The sequence below is a fragment of the Thalassophryne amazonica genome, chromosome 21 (genome assembly GCF_902500255.1).
Source record: "Thalassophryne amazonica chromosome 21, fThaAma1.1, whole genome shotgun sequence".
Classification (NCBI taxonomy): Eukaryota; Metazoa; Chordata; class Actinopteri; order Batrachoidiformes; family Batrachoididae; genus Thalassophryne; species Thalassophryne amazonica.
The window spans coordinates 5843691-5865842 of NC_047123.1; the positions used below are offsets into that span (position 1 = coordinate 5843691).

Here is a 22152-nt window from a genome sequence, read left to right on the forward strand (position 1 = left end):
ATATTTGGTCTTTGTGGACTTTAAACTTTAAAAAATAAAAATGTCTTTAACATAAAACTTTCAAATTTCTCTTAACATTAGACATTTAAAATTTGGATGTTTTAAATGTGGTATTTTACCGACGTACGTGTGAAGTAAACGTCAAACTACATTAATGTAAAATGCCAGCGTGCTGAAGACTTTTGCGGTTTTTCACAATGAATAAAAATATGAAGTTAAATTTGTGTATTTGTTTTGCAGCCACTTGAAATAAAAACTCAAATAGATCCTTCAGAAAAAAACACTGCGCTCGTTGAGCAACGTGATCCATGTGGATGTTCTCATTGGTTAGGAAAACTCCTCCCACATTTTATACATGACCCGCCCACTTGTCGTTAGTTGCTCTGGAAACACTCAGATGGTTTTTTCGCCCCTAAAATGTCTGAACACAGTTATTTCAGTTTGATCCAAATGAAGTGAAGCGAACAGCACCACGCCGAGGCGGTAAAATAAATGCGGTTTTGTGGTTTAGAAAATGACGAAAAGTTGATTTGATTTGAAACTAAAATGTGTGGAATCAGTTGGGCAGAAACACTTTTATTTGGGCTCTGCTGTGGTTCGGAAACATGCGGTGACTCGCGCACTGCTTAACGTCTTTGGAGTCAAAGGTTCAGAACACCTGCTTCATGAAGCTTTGTAGGTTTTATTGTTTTTTGTTTATTTGGTCTAAAATTTGATCAATTTAAAAATTTGTCACTTCATTGTTGGATGTGACTGAAAACTATAACTAACTAAAAACTCACTGTTTATGACATCAGAGATTAAAGCACGGTTTGCTCAACTTCTGACTCCGCCCTCTCCCTCCACAGACCTCTGCTGCTCTTTAACGCTCTCTCTCAGATTGCTGCTCGATGTAGCCGAGACTTAACGCTACTCCAGAAATCCTTCCTGCTCCTGGCCGGTCTGTGGGCCGGAGGAGCTGCTGGGCTGCCACGAGCTTTCTGCTGGACGTCTTGTGTGCCCGGCAGCTCCTCACTCAGGGTTTTGTTTGTTTCCTGCTGATAAACGGTTCTTACTGTGTCTGATGTGTGACCTTTAACCCTCGAACAGATTTTAACTCGTACACTGGAACCACAGCAGGACTTGTAGGCTCAGATGTCTTCAGGGAGCCGCGAGACAAGTGGATGAAAAGGTGAGACTAAGTTTCTGTTCCAAGTTGAAAAAGTGTTCAAGCGGCAGTCCGTCTTTGGATTCCAGCAGAGTTCCTGGATACGTTTAAACTGACATCACATTATAAACATGCTAACTGTGGTGCACACAACTAGCTGTGGTTAATGCTAAGCATTAACCTACCTGCAGTCTTATGTGGGTCCTGACTGTACCATAAATTAGCATGAAGCATCTCAGAGTCAACGGCTCCTTGATGGGACGCTAATCCATCTCAGGTTACCAGTACCCATTTACAGCTGGGTGGACTGGAACGTTGCAGGTGAACGGTCCTGTCCATAGACACAGGTAGGGAAACCAGGAAGCGAACCCAGGAGCCACACTCCTTTCCCGCTGACCTTGCTGCTCTGTGGTTAGCACCATACATGGTTAATGTGGTCATGACTGCAGTTAGCTTGACGATGCAGTTGTGGATTCAAGAACAATTTTGGAGCACCACAAGTCAGGTTCCTTGCTGTTTCAGGTCCTTAGTTTTGATCCTGAAAGTTGTTAGTTCCTTAATTCCAGGTCACGTAAAGTTGTTGTTTACCTCAAAGTTACAGGAAAGGCAGATCTGTACAAGTGCAGAATAAATCGTTACAAGAGCCGTACAGGATTCCAGATCCGTGTCAACTACTTCTGCTTCTGGGTGCTATATTATTACTACAACCCCTGGCAAAAAATTATAGAATCACCAGCCTTGGAGGATGTTCATTTGTTTAATTTTGTAGAAAAAAGCAGATCACAGACATGACACAAAACTAAAGTCATTTCAAATGGCAACTTTCTGGCTTTAAGAAACACTATAAGAAATCAGGAAAAATAATTGTGGCAGTCAGTAACGGTTACTTTTTTAGACCAAGCAGAGGTAAAAAAAATATGGACTCACTCAATTCTGAGGAAAAAATTATGGAATCATGAAAAACAAAAGAACGCTCCAACACATCACTAGTATTTTGTTGCACCACCTCTGGCTTTTATAACAGCTTGCAGTCTCTGAGGCATAGACTTAATGAGTGACAAACAGTACTCTTCATCAATCTGGCTCCAACTTTCTCTGATTGCTGTTGCCAGATCAGCTTTGCAGGTTGGAGCCTTGTCATGGACCATTTTCTTCAACTTCCACCAAAGATTTTCAATTGGATTAAGATCCGGACTATTTGCAGGCAATGACATTGACCCTATGTGTCTTTTTGCAAGGAATGTTTTCACAGTTTTTGCTCTATGGCAAGATGCATTATCATCTTAAAATGATTTCATCATCCCCAAACATCCTTTCAATTCATGGGATAAGAAAAGTGTCCAAAATATCAACGTAAACTTGTGCAGTTATTGATGATGTAATGACAGCCATCTCCCCAGTGCCTTTACCTGACATGCAGCCCCATATCATCAATGAATGTGGAAATTTACATGTTCTCTTCAGGCAGTCATCTTTATAAATCTCATTGGAAAGGCACCAAACAAAAGTTCCAGCATCATCACCTTGCCCAATGCAGATTCGAGATTTATCACTGAATATGACTTTCATCCAGTCATCCAAAGTCCACGAATGCTTTTCCTTAGCCCACTGTAACCTTGTTTTTTTCTGTTTAGGTGTTAATGATGGCTTTCGTTTAGCTTTTCTGTATGTAAATCCCATTTCCTTTAGGCGGTTTCTTACAGTTCGGTCACAGACTACTCCAGTTCCCTCCGATTCATTCCTCATTTGTTTTGTTGTGCATTTTTGATTTTTGAGACATATTGCTTTAAGTTTTCTGTCTTGACGCTTTGATGTCTTCCTTGGTCTACCAGTATGTTTGCCTTTAACAACCTTCCCATGTTGTTTGTATTTGGTCCAGAGTTTAGACACAGATGACTGTGAACAACCAACATCTTTTGCAACATTGCGTGATGATTTACCCTCTTTTAAGAGTTTGATAATCCTCTCCTTTGTTTCAATTGACATATCTCGTGTTGGAGCCATGATTCATGTCAGTCCACTTGGTGCAACAGCTCTCCAAGGTGTTATCACTCCTTTTTATATGCAGACTAACGAGCAGATCTGCTTTGATGCAAGTGTTAGTTTTGGGGATGAAAAGTTACAGGGTGATTCCATAATTTATTCCTCAGAATTGAGTGATTCCATATTTTTTTCCCTCTGCTTGGTCTAAAAAAGTAACCGTTACTGACTGCCACAATTATTTTTCCTGATTTCTTAGAGTGTTTCTTAAAGCCAGAAAGTTGCCATTTGAAATTACTTTAGTTTTGTGTCATGTCTGTGATCGGCTTTTTTTCTACAAAATTAAACAACTGAATGAACATCCTCCGAGGCCGGTGATTCCATAATTATTGCCAGGGGTATAGCAACTGATGTGGATAAGACTGGAAAAGAGGATTGCTACACAAACACACAGATCAGATCTGGTCACTTGCAGTGTATAGAGTGGACAATTAGTGAGACTAGATTCCACGTTGGACATGTTTTGAAACAAACTATGACCATTGGGGACAGAGTTTCTGAAATCTAGTGTGCATCATAGCTGGACAAGGTCTTCATGGGTCGTGGTCAAACTTGCTGCTGTAAACTGCACTATCGTGTACAAGTCCAAGGTTGGTGTAAGTATTGGGGAGTGTTTTGGGGGGGTCGATTGCTTGCCTGTTTCTCATAGCTTTTGATAATATTGACATATTTTAACTGTGTACATCTAAAGGAAGCGGTGAATGAATCCAAACATTGTGTGGTTTTGTGCGTTTCAGTCAGGAGCAAGAGAACTCGAACCCCAGCGGTGCTCCGGAGAGTTTGACCTTCAAAGAGCGCCAGCGTCTCTTCTCTCAGGGGAAGGAGGTTTCCAACAAGGTCAAGGCGTCACGCAAACTGATGGAGCTGGAGAACGAGCTCAACACTAAGCAGTAAAGTCCCGCCCCTCACGACACCTTAACGCTAACACGGGCGATGCTGTGCTAACGTTAAGGTGCTGCTGGGAAAAGCCGGTGGAGAGACAAGACCGTCTCCTCATTTTTCAGTTCCCTTCATCTTAACCGTTGAAAAACCGGACCGTAGCTGTTTGGTTGCAATAGGAGAAACATTTTGCCCTCAGTCAAGTCTGTCAGATGCATAAGGATAAAAATAAAAAAAATTATTGATCGAGGATCACCTGAGGAAGGGGAATATATATATTTTTGTTTGAAAAATGACTGTTGGCAGGAACGGATTTATGGTCATTTTAAATTAGTTTTATTGTAACAAACACAAACAATTTTAAGGTTTTATTATTCACTTTTTTTTGTTTGTTTTCACACTTTAATTCCTTCTTGCCAGCAGAAACGCCCACAGCTGCGCTCCCGACTCCTGTATAATTATATATGATATATATTTTTGGGTTTTTTACATAAAATTCTCAGTGAGTGAATACACTGTTATTTCATTCCGTAGCAACACAGTATGGGATTTTTTTTTTTTTTTTTTGGAGGGGTGGGGTGGGGGCGGAGTCTAAGCGGTTCTCCAGAGGAGGTTCTCAGTCCAGAGAACCACCTCTAAGTGCACAACATTACTGTAAATATTTGGGTCCACGACTGTCTCGCTCTTTTTTACTACTGTAGAAACCTGATGGGCTTCAAAAAGCTGCTAACGTGATTAAACGCCGCCTGGCGACAAAAAGGCCTGACGGCGCGCTTTTCCTGCGTTTTCAGTGAAACAGAGCAGGAAGTTCTGCCAAACTGGACCGTCTCGACACTGATCATTGGCATCAGTGGAATAACAAAAATTTTAAACGTTTATCACCAAACCTTAATTTTTTTAAAAATTGTTTGTGAGAATTAGATTTCTTTTTTCTTTCACTACAAACAGGAACGCACTCAGTCTGTATGACATGGTTAATGTTGCTTTTCACAATAAAAGAACTCTACTTGCTGTCTACATATTTATTCAAACCTCGTGGAAAACTTGCACAAACCTGTTTTTATTTTATTTTAAAGATTTAAATTACATTCTGGACCTCGTGTTCTGTGGCAGTCTGTGATTTTAGGCTCGATGTCATCGCAATTCCAGTTTATCTTCCGATGGTGGTTTTCAAAGTTATTCAACACGCTGATGTTATCAGATTAGTCTGAATTACAAGAAACACAGCCAGATTGAATAATAAAATAAGAAAATCCGCAAGGTCACAATTTTTTTTGTTCCATTATCAGTCTGTGAGGACTCGAAAAAAGTGTAATTCAGGCAGATTTGAACCATCAGGTGTTGTTGACTTTTTCTAAGATGCTCCACATAAACGTTTCATCTTCACTGCTGATGTCGAGAAGAAACGTTTCACACCCACAGCAGCTCAGAAAAAAAAGGTTCAAATGTTTTCTGCAGTTTGAGTGAAATCCTGTGTGAATAAATTTTTTTTTTTGGGGAGCTAAAACACTAAAACAGACTCTATATAAGACGCTGTTCTGACATGTAAAAACACTACAGGTGTCTCCACTTCCTGGTTAGGTTTTCAAAATAATCCTTTAAATGGTTTTATGTTTAGCCTTTTGTAAATCATTAATAAATTCAGATTTTTCAGCAGCGCTGTTTCTGTGTGTTTTCTGCCAAACTAACTTTAAAGTTTCACATTTCCAGAGTTCGACGCGTCCCAAAAGATTACCTTTGCCACATTAGTAACAGATGACACAAACACATCAACACAGAAGCGGGATTGACAATGTTTGACATGAACTAAAACAACTGGAACAATATGTACAGGTCATCATCAGGTAAATAAGACTCCTTTTAAATGCAACTGACAAATCTTTCATGTATAATCTCACAAATTTAAAGAAAATTTCAGCTCTTAAAACATCCAACTTGTAATAAAACGAGACTGTATACAATAAAAATCTAAGCTACAGTGACCTCTAGTGGTGGGTAATGTTAAAACAGTTTAATTTCCTGATACTGGCAAAAATTATGGAATCACCGGCCTAACAAGATATTCATTCAGTTGTTTAATTTTGTAGAAAAAAAGCAGATCAGACATGACACAAAACTAAAGTCATTTCAAATGGCAACTTTCTGGCTTTAAGAAACACTAAGAAATCAGGACAAATAATTGTGGCAGTCAGTAACGGTTACTTTTTTAGACCAAGCAGAGGGAAAAAAAATATGGACTCAATTCTGAGGAATAAATTATGGAATCACCCTGTAAATTTTCATCCCCAAAACTAACACCTGCATCAAATCAGATCTGCTCGTTAGTCTGCATCTAAAAAGGAGTGATCACACCTTGGAGAGCTGTTGCACCAAGTGGACTGACATGAATCATGGCTGCAACACGAGAGATGTCAACTGAAACAATGGATTATCAAACTCTTAAAAGAGGGTAAATCATCATGCAATGTTGCAAAAGATGTTGGTCGTTCACAGTCAGCTGTGTCTAAACTCTGGACCAAATACAAACAACATGGGAAGGTTATTAAAGGCAAACATACTGGTAGACTAAGGAAGACATCAAAGTGTCAAGACAGAAAACTTAAATATGTCTCAAAAATCAAAAATGCACAAAACAAATGAGGAACGAATGGGAAGAAACTGGAGTCAACGTCTGTGACCGAACTGTAAGAAACCGCCTAAAGGAAATGGGATTTACATACAGAAAAGCTAAACGAAAGCCATCATTAATGCCTAAACAGGGGAAAAAAAAAAAAAGGTTACAATGGGCTAAAGAAAAGCAATCGTGGACTGTGGATGACTGGATGAAAGTCATATTCAGTGATGAATCTCAAATCTGCATTGGGCAAGGAGATGATGCTGGAACTATTGTTTGGTGCCGTTCCAATGAGATTTATAAAGATGACTGCCTGAAGAGAACATGTAAATTTCCACAGTCATTGATGATATGGGGCTGCATGTCAGGTAAAGGCACTGGGGAGATGGCTGTCATTACATCATCAGTAAATGCACAAGTTTACATTGATATTTTGGACACTTTTCTTATCCCATCAATTGAAAGGAAGTTTGGGGATGATGAAATCATTTTTCAAGATGATAATGCATCTTGCCATAGAGCAAAAACTGAAAACATTCCTTGCAAAAAGACACATAGGGTCAATGTCACGGCCTGCAAATAGTCCGGATCTTAATCCAATTGAAAATCTTTGGTGGAAGTTGAAGAAAATGGTCCATGACAAGGCTCCAACCTGCAAAGTTGACCTGACAACAGCAATCAGAGAAAGTTGGAGCCAGATTGATGAATACTGTTTGTCACTCATTAAGTCCATGCCTCAGAGACTGCAAGCTGTTATAAAAGCCAGAGGTGGTGCAACAAAATACTAGTGATGTGTTGGAGCGTTTTGTTTTTCATGATTCCATAATTTTTTTTCCCTCAGAATTGAGTCATTCCATATTTTTTTTCCCTCTGCTTGGTCTAAAAAAAGTAACCGTTACTGACTGCCACAATTATTTTTCCTGATTTCTTATAGCCAGAAAGTTGCCATTTGAAATGACTTTAGTTTTGTGTCATGTCTGTGATCTGCTTTTTTTCTACAAAATTAAACAACTGAATGAACATCCCCCGAGGCCGGTGATTCCATAATTTTTGCCAGGGGTTGTAGTGTTTTTATTCTGTATTTTTAATGTGAAGCACATCCTATGCACAAGTTTCAAAGAATTTTATTATTATTAAAGCTGCTTCACTGGAGCAGTGAGCAGGTTTCTCTTTGTCCAGCTGGAGTTGTTGCCAGAAGGGCAACCGATGTAAAAGTGTCGAATCCCAAAACATCTGCGGTTTCCCCAAGCAACTGAAAGCTGATGAGAATCAAACAGCTTTACGTTCTTACAGGTGAATACTACTCGTACAATGTGTCGTTACAACACAACATCCACATCGAAGTCTGAACAGGACAAAAAAAATTTACAAAGATGAAAACTAGAAACTGTCTCTTAAATGTTTCTGGGTGTGTTAGCGAAGCCACTTCCTTTCATTTAGCCTCACCAGATAAACATGACAATATTATTCTGTTGGCAGAATAAAAAAAGACAGCAAATGCACCAGATTTGATTTTACACTTGTAACATGTCACAACAACTCAATTTATTGGAACAATCATGAACAAAGTACAATGAAAATACTCTAACTGAAAGAAAAGTTGCTCCAAAACTACTATTTGTATGAAATCAACATTATAAACTTGCTTTTCTCAGCTAAGAGAGATGGTCTCAATGAATTCAAATGGGACCAAAAAGAAAAAAAATCTACCACAGAACTTATGTTTCTGTATTGAAATGTTTTGTATTTCTAAGAAGATCATTGCTGCTGCAGAACTTCACTCGTTTTTCACATCGTAAAAGCAAAACGTCACATCAGGAAACCTGCAACACAAAACAACAGTGACAAGAAGGTTTATTTTGGAGAAGAACATTTCCAGGTCAGTGAACGTCTCCTGAATCCAGTTTTATGAGGGGAAAAAAATGTATTCTATTTGTTCCCAGTGAGGCCAGTCATACATTTTATAGACTAAATTCTAATATTAACTAACCTGCTGTTTATAAAACAGTGGGGATGACTATTTTCTGAGAAAAACATGAAATTATATAAAATATTAACTATATTTAAAATTACTTTTCCCTATGAAGGGCGACATGTAAACACTTGAAATTTTAGATTTTTTTTTTTTTTTTTTACAGCAGAGGAGACATGAATACCTCCTGCAGTGAGTCACTTTCAATTTTAGTTTTTCTATTCTGATCTATGTAGGTTTCTTCAGTTACCCAAATTGGTATTTTTGCCCAACTAACTAAATAAATAAATCACATTAACTCAGATAAGATATTAAAGGACATTTTTTTTAAGTAGATTCTTTGAAAGCTGATGTAAGCAGCATTCAGGCTGCTGCGGTTGAAAACTTTCACAGCCAAATAATTCTGTTTCCATCTTGAACAATCGCCAGTGTTTTCTGGGGGGTGAAAATAGTGAAACTGCAATTAAAGCGGTAATTTTTGGTTCCTGGACGTTGCCCCATAGTGTTGAGTTCCTGACTGTTCGCAAAGTACCACAAACAAGAATGTGCTCATGTTTAGTTTATACGTATTAACTTCTACTTTGCCCCCCCTTTTTGGTCGTTTCTCTCCAGCAGCAGCTGTGTTTCCTACATTTCTGCACTGTTAAAGTTTTCATTTCCTTTCACACTGTCTCTATTCATTGCAGGTGAAGAGAAGTTTGACAGTCACAGAATATTTACTGAAGAATATGAAAACTACACCAACAATGTAAAAGTTTTGAGGCTGTACAGCATGTGCCAAGAACAACATTCAGGCAAGAACTTCGTAAACAACTTTAGTCTCTGACTTTTCTTTGTCAGAAACGAGTCAAGACCTTCAAAATGCCTCATAACATTGTATTTTGTTTCATCCTGTACTGAATTTAAACAAAGTGAGTTTCTGAGTTAGTATGGCTTCATAAAATCAGTCACAAACACCAGCTGAACCTGTCCTCAGAGACTTTTCAAAAACTATTTTTCAACTCATTTTGGCCGATATTTTTAAATGATTTTTATTAAAACTTAAAGCTGTATGGTCTTTCAATTTTTTAAAGATTGAAGTCATAAAAATAATTTTCTTTGGCACTACTATAATTTTATTTATTAGCCTTTAAATAGGGGATTCAGAAGGTGACAGTGTGATCAAAATGAGCATTTTCTGGAAAAAAATAAATGGTTCCCCTGAAAGGGAAAATTTCAAATGAAAGGATGACCTTGAACTACCTACGGTAGTGACCTGTACAGTCTGCAACAGTGATGTCACAGATTACGTGGGGGCGAGGGATGCTGGGAAGCACACGGTGGCAGCCAATCAGACTACAGAAAGGCACGGCCACATCATCTGGTTGTTTATTTGATTAAAAAAAAAATATATATATATATCCAAGATGGCGGAAACACTCTGAAGCACTTTATTTCTGTATAAATTCAACATGTTTTTCATATACTTTGTAAAAATTAGGAAGAAGCAAACACTTCTAAATCTAAAATGCTATTTTTCTAGCCAGATGACACCTCTGAAGTGATTTATAAGACATGGATGTTAGCGCGCGCATCACACAAGGTCAGAGGTGACTTCCTGTACTTTGCACGTGCGCACACGTCCTCCTGTCGACGTCGTTAAGAGGAAAATAAAATATTAGTTATGGAAGTCAGCCGAGATAAAATATGTTCTCCACTAAAATGAGCCGTAATTTTGAAATGTTCAAAAAAAAAAAAAAAAAAAAAAAGACATTATGTTTGGATTTCAGTGAAATCTGAAAGGCCGTCCAGCTTTAATCATGCTTTTAACTGTTCTGTTTATTTCATTGACTTAATTAACTGCATTATTGTCTTCCTTTAGTAGTTAAGTTTTTTTGTTATTGTTTGTTTTTCTTCCTACCATATTTCAATCTTTGTGGCAAATTAAATAAGATAAATTGGAACACTGAAAGAAATCTGACAGTGTGTTGGCCACCAAATGGTCAAAAACTACACAATACTTTTACCAGTATTTTCTGGAGTATAAGTCACACCTACTAAAAATGCCCCTTGAAGACTAAAAACCCATGTAAGTTATACCAAAGTATAAGTGGCACATTTTTTTCTGTTTGAGCAACTCTTTAATTTGGGATTTTTGTGCATTGTTATAAGGTACTTTCTATTCATTAGCATTAATTCTTTTATTTATAGAGTTTATTCTGTTTAGTGCTTTGATTCCTGGGAAAGTCCAATATAAATAAGTTATTATTATGAATGAATGTGTGATTTATTTATTTATATATTTTTTGGTGTATATAAGGCACAGGACCTCCCAAACTGCGATTTATACTCCAGAAATGATGGTAAATGCATCAAGAATATGCGCAATGCACAAAACAGCAGCAGATTATTATTATTATTATTATTATTATTATTGTTCTGAAGCAGCATGAATCTTTACTTCTTCATAAACCCCTGCAGTCTTGAATAATTGTCACCCTTCAAGCGAACTCCAGCCTCATTTGAAAGCGATCGTTGCACTTTCACGTTCTACACTTCGAACCTGCTGCAGCATCGTCTGTCTGTCCATCAACACACGTTTGATTAATGCCATGAAAAAAGAAAATCACTTACACCGAGCTCTGGGGGCCACGCTTGTCTTGACGTTGTTTGGTTCTGCAGGAGAACGACCCGACTTCCCGTCACATCCTTCACCAGCTACCTGATGATCATGCTGCCCCGCTGCGCTGACGCTAAAAGCCTGGACTTTAATGACGCTCTGTTTCTGGAACCTGTTGGACATAAAGGCATCAAAAAAGCTGTTTTACTTTGAACTCATCTCAACTATACACCTATTTGTGCATGAAGTGTAAAACAGCAAAACATGAACATTCATTCAGACTTCAGAGTTCAGTATGTGTGGACAAATCCACGGAGCCATCAGAGTGCGTGTACCGTAACCGTAGCCTCAACCAATAGCTATGGTCCTCAGCACTGAGGTAGCTGCGTGCTGGATCTCACTCAGTGAAACGTATGATCATAGCTCTTACTGCATCGTACTATAAACCCGGGTCTCCCAAAATAGTCGTAATTTTACATCTTAGGTCACTGGACAGTGTCCAGGTCTCACCCTACAGTGAGGCCAGAAGCACCAGGATGCTACACACTTGGACATTTGTTGTTCTGCATCAAACTAGCATCACCAAAAGCCTGTGGAGCAACATCACTGATACCATAAACTCTTCCCAGATTTCGGCTGAGTGTCCAGAGTCCTTTACAAAGCTGTATTTTCTGGACTAAACATCAGAGTATTAGTTGCATCTGTCCGAAAAGAAAGTGTCATGAAAAGGAAAAAAAAAAGACAAGTTGCATCGGATAATAAGTCACATTTATTTTTTGAAACGTGGTGCTACAGCTCAATAACAAGGCGGCCCAAGAGCAAAATCATTTTTAAACTGTAAATGGACTGTATTTATATAGCGCTTTTCCATCTGCATCAGACGCTCAAAGCGCTTTACATTAATGCCTCACATTACCCCCGATGTGAGGGTGCTGCCATACAAGGCGCTCACTACACACCAGGAGCAACTAGGGATTAAAGACCTCAGGATTAATGATTTTTATTTATAACCTTGGCAATTACATTTTTAGACTCACAGCAAGAAGGTCATGAGATCACTTCCAAACTCATTCTTTCTGTGTAGAGTTTGCGTGTTCTGCCAGTGTTTGGGTGGGTTCCTCCCACTTCCAAAGACATGCAAGTTAGGTGAAATGGAGACATTAAATTGACAATGGATGCGAGTGCGACTGTGTTTGTCTATGTGTGGCCCCGTGATAGACTAGCATTCTGTCCAGGGTGTGCTCCCCCGTGACCGGTAACTGGAGTACGCATGTATAGTAAGTCCCTTCGGTTGCTCCCTTGTTTGCATTCGGGGTCACCACAGCAAATCCAAGGTGGATCTGCATGTTGAACCGGCACAGGTTTTACGTCGGATGCCCTTCCTGACGCAGCTCCACGTTACATGGAGGAATGTGGCAGGGGTGGGATTTGAACCCGGAACCTTCTGCACTGAAACCAAGCGCATTAACCACTTGTCCACCACCCCTACCGAAAATTTATCTTTTCACCCATTTTTTATTTATAACACAAATATCACAACTGCAAGCAGAAGCTAAAGGGCAAATTAATGTTATTGTATGAGGCAAAACAACTCAGACTAAACTGCTTCTTGTCACCACTGAACAGACAAAAATGTCAACAGAAATGCAGTGCAGAGGTAAATACTCGTATGAGCACATTTTCCTCACTAAATGTAAAACTTTTTAAAATGACCAATTATACAGTTCACCTTACCTTAGCCTAGTTGTCGTCTGTTGTGGCTGCAAACAAATAAAGTGCAGATGCACGTTCTCTAAGACCCAAACCTTCCTCCTCATTAACAAAAGAGTGTTCAAGAACACAGTTCATCTGTCATGTGTAGACTGTGCCATTTTATGGCAGTAGATGATAATGCAGTACCAGCTAAACAAGTTTTTGTTTTTTAAGAAAAAGCACAACTTATATCCCAGAAAATACAGTAATCATTATTATATTAACTGTGGTAAAAGAATTCATGTGAGGTTGTGCACTAAAGGTTACTTCAAAATAAACAAAGCATACCTCAGTCCGAGCAACACGTCCGCATACTTTGCATGTCCAGCATCCACCATTTCCTTGGCGACATGGATCCCATCTGCTAGAATGTCCACCTCCCAGTGTGTGTTTGAAACAAACTCTCTGAAGAAGATCTGGATATCACTGTACAAGTGCTGCCGAAAGAAGACCAGTGCATCTTCGGTCCATTGTTTGTGAAGTCCATCAGGTTTCACTCCCCTCAGTCTGCAGGGGTACACCACCTTGGGAAGTCCCATCAGCTCCTCTGGAAGCCTCTTGAGCTGCTTGTAGTCCTTGTACTGTATGCACACAGAATGACCGTAATCCACCAGGTTCAGCTCCACCATGGTGTCCGTACGGATGATTTCAGCCCTGCACCACTTCTTGTTTTCTGATTTCAACAGGCAGCAGGAGCCAGGGATGAGTTCCTCTTTAGACAGAGGAGGCAGCTCCTCGGGGAGGTCATTCAATAAGACAGACACTTTTTTGATACGAACAAGTAAGTCTTCCAGAACAACACAGAATTCAAATGGAGTTCTTACTGCACCAGCAAATCCACAATACGCCAGGTCTACATGAACTGGTGCAAAGAAGAGCCTCTGAGGACTCTGATCCAAGGTGGATGCTCCACTTGTGGCCACATTTTGAATTTTAGTGACTTGTGGGACTCCATCTTTGCCTTGCTGCTGTGACTCTGTGATCTGAGAAATGAGGAACAGTTCATTAATGACTATTTCGACAAGCCACAGGTTATCAGCTTTGACATAATCCACAAACACCAACTTGACTTCCTTGCCTTGCAACGACATGAGAGATTTATACCACAATTTGTGTGCACCCTCCCTCTCACTGAACTCAAACATGTTCATCTTGCAAAGCACTGCAAGGTCTGGGATTCTGGTCAGGTCTTCACCAAGTTGTCGGATGGAGCCGTGAGAAACTATGTCTGTAATTCCGTAATCAACCAGGATGACTTCACATTTGTCTCGACTCGTGTGCTGAACAACAGCCCTGTGCCACTGCTGGTTCTTGTCTCCTTGAACTAAGTACCTGAACCCTTCTTTTACATCCTCTTCGGCCACCACGTTGCAGCTGGATAGATTGTCAGCAATGGAACTTTCTAAGGTAACAAACTGCTCCCGGTTTTTAACAAGTGTGACATAAAAACAACCATTTCTGAGGACCGACAGAATTATTCCAATCGCTGTCTCGTTGGCTTGAATAGTGCCACTTGCAGAGCTCCTCTTCACTTGAGAAGATTTGAGGATCCTTCCTTTACAGATACTGGTTTTTGTGTGTACGCAGATTCTGCTGCGCAGTTTTACTCTCAGTTTGGTCGGCTGTGTGGGAGGTGAAGGTGTCACTATGAGCTTTTCCTCCTTGAAAGGAGCTGATGTTTCAGACTCAGGTTTTTGGTTGTGTTGCATTTCGTTGCTGATGAAGAGCTCCTCACAGGATTCCTTTATTTCCGGTAATGATGGAATCTCCTCTTCTTTAGACACGTTGCCACTTTCGTCCGCTGCTCCGTATGATAAACCAGCTGCTCCATCAAGAATCGTGATGTGAACTGCCCAGCGACTTCCCACCTGACGGACAAAGTCGACCATCAGGGGCTTTTCCATGACAGCATCGGTGAAAGCAGCATCGCTTTCATAAGCACATGTGTCTGACAGACAGCACGGTATGCTAAATCGTGGCTGAGAGAGACAGTCTTTTGTTATGCAGTATAGCTGCTCCGTCCCCACGACTGCTGAGTTCCCATAATCCACAAATTCAACTTTGAAACGGGAATCTTCTACATAATCCCTAACGACACAACGATACAGAGCATCATCCTCCTCGTACACAGTCAGAGCAAGGTCATTGATTTTCATCGCCAACAATGTGGTCAGCTTCAAGGACTCTCGACGTTGAGGGGAGTTGAGATCTTCTCTCATTTTCAAGATGGCTGATTCGTCGTCCGACAGCTGAAGGAAAAAGTCGCTGGCCGTGTTCACGTGAGAGACGTAACACTGCCCTGCACTCACTTTCCTCTCAGGCAAACATGACAGCTGTGGCGTCTCTGCTTCATTTGTGTGTTTTGACTGTTCCAGCTTACTGCCCGTATCACTGTTCCGCCTCCTTTGAATTGTCACAGGACTTCTGTTTGTCAGGTTCTCTTCTGTTTTGTGGAAAGCACTCATGGAATCAGTAGTGGGAAGATTTGAAGACGGTGTTCTAGGTTCCAGTTTGTACCTGACTGATGACTTCGTGGTATTAATGGCAGAAGAATCTGAAGACCTTTTTTGAGGCTCCCATTGGCTCTTGACCGATGTCTTCATGGTATTAATGGCAGAACAATCTGAAGACCTTTTTTGAGGCTCCCATTGGCTCTTGACCGATGTCTTCATGGTATTAATGGCAGAACAATCTGAAGACCTTTTTTGAGGCTCCCACTGGCTCTTGACCGATGTCTTCATGGCAACAGTGGTAGGACAGTTTGAAGATGGTCTTCTAGGCTCACCATTGTATTTGTGTGAAGTTTTCATGGTGTTTGCTGATGCATTTGAAGACCATCTTTTATATTCCACCATGTACTTGGCTGCAGTCTTTCTTTGCTTTTTGTTGACTGCTGTACAATTTGTCTTATTAGTTGTGTCAACACCAACAACCACCTTTGGCTTCGGTGTAAGCCTGAGAATGAGCTCTGCTAATGTTTTGTTGATGTCAACATGTCCATCAAACAAACGCGCATCAAATGAGCCATCTTCGCTCTTTCCGACAATGACGGCTTTCACTTGCTTACTGAGGATGGCGCCATCAAGCCACTCCTTGGCATCTGCATAGAGAACGTCTCGTGACACAGCAGCAAGATTTAATCTCAAAGCCTGGACGGGTATGTACAACAGTTCAGAGTCTCTGAGCAGCAACATGACATTCATTTTCTCAGTTACGTTTGTGTTTCCATAGTCCACAAAAAACACGCTGAAGTGCAGAGGGGACTGAACAGGCTGTGCCAGACCCCTGTACCAGTTTCCATCAAGGTATTTTGCCAGGCACATCTTTTGCACTGCAACTCTACTACAGTCTTGCAACATTTTATCTCTTTCTTCTAAGATTTTGTTTTCGATCGCTTCATATATGTCACCATTTCTCTCAAGCTGGCAGTAGACCTCCCACTGGCTGCTAACGTGAGTGATGAAAACTTGCTCTTCACTCCCAATGCTCAAGTCAAATGAAGAGTAGACAAAAGACTCGGGAAACCCATCCAGCAATCGCTTTGTTGAGAGTCTTACCTCTCTTGCCAAACTCTGTTCCACAAGCACGTCTGTTATGCTCTGCTGAGTTTTGGTGTTGCACAGATTCACAACATTGCACAGCCCTTTGTGTTTCACATTCAGCTGAGATGTAACTTTGCATGTTAGACTGATGCTGCTGTCTTTGACAAAATTTTCCAGTGAGCTACACAAGTCAGATCCCCACTCCCCACACCTCTCTGGGTCAACAGGTTCGATTAGATTGTACAGGCTGCATCTGAAAGCTTGTTCTTCCAGTTCCACATATTCTGGAATTATTGCTTGACGCGCGCCCTCTTCGATTTGAATGGTCATGCCGAGGTCAACCAGCATGACCTGGCCACGGCATTCCTCTTTGCCTATAATGAAGGCCCTGTACCACCTTCCATCCTGAGGTGACTTGACAATACAGCATGACTCTCCAGACTGTAAGGGCGTTGTGTGACTTGTGTAGTGCTGCTGAATATTAGTCATCAGTTCCTCGAATGCTGGAGCTGTGCTTAGAGGCTGGCACCAGAAATCTGCTGGGGAGTTGAAGTAAGAGCATCGGACAGCAAACTCACTGCCAGGTTTGATGCTTAAAGGTTTGAAACAAACAGGTTTGGCTTTTGCTGATAGATTTTTGGATGGGTTCACTTCCCATGAGAACTTTGCATCATTCTCACTCTTTTGCTTGCAATCATTTACCTGCACCGTAACTCCGCTAATGTCCGTGCTGACATTTTTTCTTGGACCGTCCCTGGCTGTCCAGCACGCTGCTTGTTTCGCTGCAATCAGCGGTTCAGTTATACTCTGACTGTGACCTCCCATCTCATATAGATCAACAACAAGTGTGTACTTTGTCACTTTCACAATGTGTACTAGCAGAGCTTTGTTTGACACAAGTCGCCTGAAAAAGTCATTATTTGTGCTTGTCCAGATGTCACACACAGGAAAAACTTTATTGAGTGTGCAACAAAGAGCAAATCCAGAATTGCTGGCACACGCCTCTGGAATTTTCTTGATCAGCATGGTTGGAACTTTCTCAATGTTTCCAAAATCAATGAAGAGCACTTCAGAGCCATACTGAAGTGTGTCCGTCACCACAGCCCTGTAGAAATGCATGTCTTTCTCATACAGTGCAGCGCAGAGAGTCCCAGGTTGAGGATTCTCCAGCACCTCTTCATCCAGTTTAATATCTGTCATTTTTTTCATCATTTCTTCAAATTCGTCATTGCGTTTTTGTGTTCTAATCCAGAATCTGTTAGGATTGTCGACATGCTCCACATACCCGACAAATGGAGAGCCTACCTGCACCTTTTCAGCTTCAATCGTTTTAGCAAATGCCTCCGTGATAACAGTCTCATAATGTAAAAAGCCACCCTGACGGGATGGAAGCTCCGGCTCAAACTCTGTTTCAACTCTGCGAAGTTTTGGTTCTGGCTCCTTCTGATGATCATCTTTGGTGCTTAGTACTCTGATTGTGTACAGGTGCCGGTCTTCATCAAAACTAATTATCTCTACATTCAACACACCTCCAAGCAAACTTGTTTTGAGGAAACTCAACTGCTCACTTTTTGCTACCATGTCAGTCGTGGACAACAGTGAGCATGGGAAAGCCATGATTGGTGTGGAACAAAAATCCAAAGGCAATCTATGAATGTCTTCAACACTGACCAATTCATAGAATCCGTAGTCAATGAACAACACACGGACTTGAGAGTTCACCGGGAGAAACTGCACAAAGCCTCTGTACCACTTCTCATCTTTGCCTTTAACTAAACAGAGTGGACCCACATTTTCTGGAGGTTTGTGGTTGCAGAATCTGGATCTGCACTCAGAAACTCGAGACAACTTTTGTGACAACGCCTTAAGTTCTTCTTCAACACAGACCAGCTGACAGTAGAACAGTCCGGGATTGACAGCAGCAGTTACTCTCACTTTACAATTTGTCCCACAAATCAACCGAGGCCCACAGAATGAAAGGATGTTTTCATATCCATGTAAACTGGATTTTCTGTAAAATTCCAGTCCTCTTGAGTCAGGAATCTGTTCTGTATTTGGCTCAAGTAGCACCTCTGTGAGGATCTCAACCAGCAGGAGGAAAGTGTCTTTGTCCATGTGCCTCCCAAAACCAAGTCCCGCAACCTCATTGTTGATGTCGGGTGTTTCCAGTATTAGAACTTTATAGGGAAGAATGGCTTGGATGTATCCTGTGATGCTTTTTCCAATTTTACTTGTAAAATAGTCCTCCACTACAGAATGGGAACAACCTTGAAACAGAAGAACATTTGCAAGGAACCCACACACAATCTTGGGAGGCAGAGTGAACAGAGCCCTCGAACAGGAAGACAACTGGCTGATGTCAACACTCAACACATTCCCATGATCAATGAGGAACACATCAAACAAGTCTTGTCTTCTGTTGTGAATCCTGCCTCTGTACCAGCGGGCTGACGTTAAATCTTCAACCAGGCAAAACTCTCCAATCTCTACAGAAGCTTTCGTCTTTGGTGTGTTCTGTATTTCACCTTGCAAGATAGTATAATCAAGGTCACAGATGGTAAGGTACTCTCCTTGGAAGTGGATAAGATTTGCTTCAGGGTTCCAGTCTAAATGAGTTAACTTGAGGTCCACGGACCAGAGGACACCTGGTGCAGAGGGACCTGGATCATGTGATCTGAAAATTTAAAATGAATTATTAACATTTAAGATGGATATTACTTATAAACATGAAGACTGTCAAGAGACATTCAACAGACCCATAATGGGTTCTTTTAATTTTATATGATCAGTTAAAAACTTAGATGCAACAAGGCAATGAAAAAAGCAACTATTACAATGATCAAATTTTCAAATCCTGAGTACAGAAATGTATTAAATATAATACGCTCAATTATAAATATAAAGCTGTTTCCAAATATGTTATAAATGCTTCTTCCATTCTAAAAAATAATATCATGTCAATCAAGGAGGACCTTTTTTCAGGGCAGAAAAGATCTTAGATCTTCTCAATACACACTGAAGGAATCACTATCCATCTATATCCATACACATACATATATACTATATATACACACACACACAGTATGCCTATATGATATGATTAATGTTGCATTGGATGATTTGCTCAGTACAATACTTTTTTTAAACTTACTTTTGATGTCTGGAGTCTGACACCGACAGCATGCTCGCAGCAGCAGCATCTGTCAAATGATCAAAACCTAAAAAAAAAAAAAAAGATAAAGCAAATCAATAAATGCTCTTTGCAAATTAAAAATATGTAACACTAGAACTTAACAATAATGTTTATCTGAAAATCTTATATTAAACCAGAGCAACCATGATTAAGCAAATTAACAGTTCTAACAACTTGGGCTTGACATAAAGACAAAATAGTTCATTCAATAATATTCATATTCCAGGAAGAAAAAATGTGAGTCACCATCTCACATTACCCTGAACATTTTCCACTGGTGCTCTTAGACCAAACTTATAGTATATTCACAAATACTGCATTTGCATCTCTAATAATTTTGAAGCAACAGCCATTTAAAATAATAAGGCACATACAAATGGTCTGTCCTGTTTAAACCTAGTCTTCCCAATCCAACTTCAAGGTGCTGAGGTGCAGTCATGGGGTTTGGGGAATGCTCAAATTGAGTGGCTCTCTTTCTGGTGTGCTGGAACAATTAGATTTTTTCTATTTTTCCAGCACAGGAACTATTGCCAGCTGGAAGTTGTGATCACATAACTTCAGTTTGACCTGACCAAACAACAATCCATAAAGATAAGGAGCCAGAAACGGTGCCTCCATTCACTTCCATTCAAAATTACTTTAATGTAAATTATCTTGTATGTACAAATGAAAAAAAAAAAATTGGCAGGGACCTCGTAGCTGTTAAACGGCTAAGGAAAGCAACACTGGCCGTAGCCAGCAATCAATTCACCCTATTGAGGTTTCAAATCCCGCAAAATCTTGTGAGATCTCAGAGAGGTGGCTTTCACTGCAATATATATATATATATATATATATATATATATATATATATATATACACATACACATACATAAATTATTATTATGGTTAAACTATGGAGTAATCTCCAAAAAATTACTTTGAGACTTTGTACTGGTACTGCAAATTATTTTCCTAATTCATTACTTTGGTTAGTTGTTACATCCACAAAATATCAAAAATGTGCAAAATTATTGGTGTCGTCCAGACCCCAAGACAGCACCTTCAAATGTCTTATGTCGTCCAAAGCCCAAAGATATTCAGTTTATTGTCAAATAGGATTAAATTAGCTGGTAAAATAAACAAGAAAATCCACATCCACAAAAATGTAGATGTTTTTTTTTTAAATACTCAAAAAGTATATCAAGATAGTTGATTACTAATCGTTGCAACTATACTTTGTACTATAGTAGTTAAAAAGTCAACTCATTTTCTTTATAAATCAAAGTTTTCCCAAAGTCACTCAGTTAGCAAAAACAAGTTAGCAGCTCGTTCCAGCTAATCAAGCTAACTCACCGCTCGGAGCGACGACGCGCAACGCACTGACTGTTTTTTCCTCCCGTTTACCTGAAATGAACAGAAATTGGGAAGGTCAGTTAACCAGCACATTAGCTTCTAGTCACTGATATTTATCACTTTTGTGTTTTACCTCGTTAATCTTGTTAGCTGCTGTTCGCGTTACTTTCCGGTGCGCACGTGCCGCCGTCTGAACCAACAAATGGTTCTTTTAATTCGATTCGTGTTTCTTTGTTTTTTAGGTGAAAGGTTAATTTTCGTACTTAAAAATAAATATTAAGTATGTCCACACTTTACGCGGACATTGTCAGAAATAAAATTACATTTTTGTGGACAGGAACTACAGTAGAACTCAGTGGAGCGCGTGGAGCTGCCAGAATTCACACTTAAACCACCACAGTGTGCAAACAAAGTGCAAACAAATTCATTATTTAAAGCATGGCTGGAACTACAGGGGGAACTAGAGCAGTTTGACCCCCACCAAAAAAAAAAAAAAAGGTACGTAACATTTACATGTCCTTCTTACTTATAAATATATCAACATACGAAGTCTGTTAGAAAAGTATCAGACCTTTTTATTTTTTTTTTCAAAAAGCTGATGGATTTGAATCACATGTGCTTGCATGAGCCAACCTTGAACCTTCGTGCGCACGCGTGAGTTTTTTCACGCCTGTCGATTGCATCATTTGCTTGTAAGTAGCCTTTGTGTGAGGATGGGTGGAGTCTCTCGGCGTTTTTTCTTTGCAAGGAAATGGCGGAACGACTGGAGCAGCGCAACTGCATCAGATTTTGCCAGAAACTGGGCGACAGCCAGGTGGAAACCATTCGGATTATTCAGACGGCTTTCAGTGACGATGCCCTGGGCATCACACAGATTAAGGAGCGGTGCAACCGGTTTAAAGACGTCTGCACAACGGTGGAGAGCGCGCCGCGCTCCGGTCGGCCATCAACATGCTGAAATGACCAGATCATTTCCAAAGTGAACGCTGTGGTGATGCGGGACCGTCGTGTGACTGTCCGAGAAATTGCGGAAGAGGTGGACATCAGCACTTTTTTGGCACATTCCACTGTGACAGAAG

General features: G+C 40.2%; 2 protein-coding genes across 2 annotated transcripts in view; one reads left to right on the plus strand and one right to left on the minus strand.

Moving 5' to 3' along the window:
* Positions 1-5722, plus strand: part of afdna (afadin, adherens junction formation factor a) — a 180922-nt gene extending 175200 nt beyond the window's left edge. Inside the window, 2 exon segments of the mRNA XM_034162102.1 lie at positions 1090-1171; positions 3925-5722. Of these exon segments, the coding sequence (XP_034017993.1) occupies positions 1090-1171; positions 3925-4081 (239 nt within the window). The 3' untranslated portion in view covers positions 4082-5722.
* Positions 5723-8296: 2574 nt separating this feature from the next.
* tdrd15 (tudor domain containing 15) lies at positions 8297-21516 on the minus strand. The gene is made up of 5 exons (XM_034162461.1): positions 21074-21516; positions 19697-19763; positions 13292-19219; positions 11266-11423; positions 8297-8503 (listed from the first exon to the last, which is right to left on the minus strand). The coding sequence occupies exons 2-5, from the start codon at positions 19726-19728 to the stop codon at positions 8490-8492; spliced, it is 6132 nt and encodes a 2043-aa protein (XP_034018352.1). The 5' UTR covers positions 19729-19763; positions 21074-21516; the 3' UTR covers positions 8297-8489.
* Positions 21517-22152: the final 636 nt, after the last annotated feature.

Excerpts from the sequence above, each read along its gene's own strand:
- tdrd15 (XM_034162461.1), bottom strand. The coding sequence starts at position 19,728 with ATGCTGTCGGTGTCAGACTCCAGACATCAAAA. Across the intron at positions 19,220-19,696 it reads TCAGACTCCAGACATCAAAA|ATCACATGATCCAGGTCCCT; the intron begins GTAAGTTTAAAA and ends TTAAATTTTCAG. Across the intron at positions 11,424-13,291 it reads GACGTGTTGCTCGGACTGAG|GTTCCAGAAACAGAGCGTCA; the intron begins GTATGCTTTGTT and ends TATGTCCAACAG.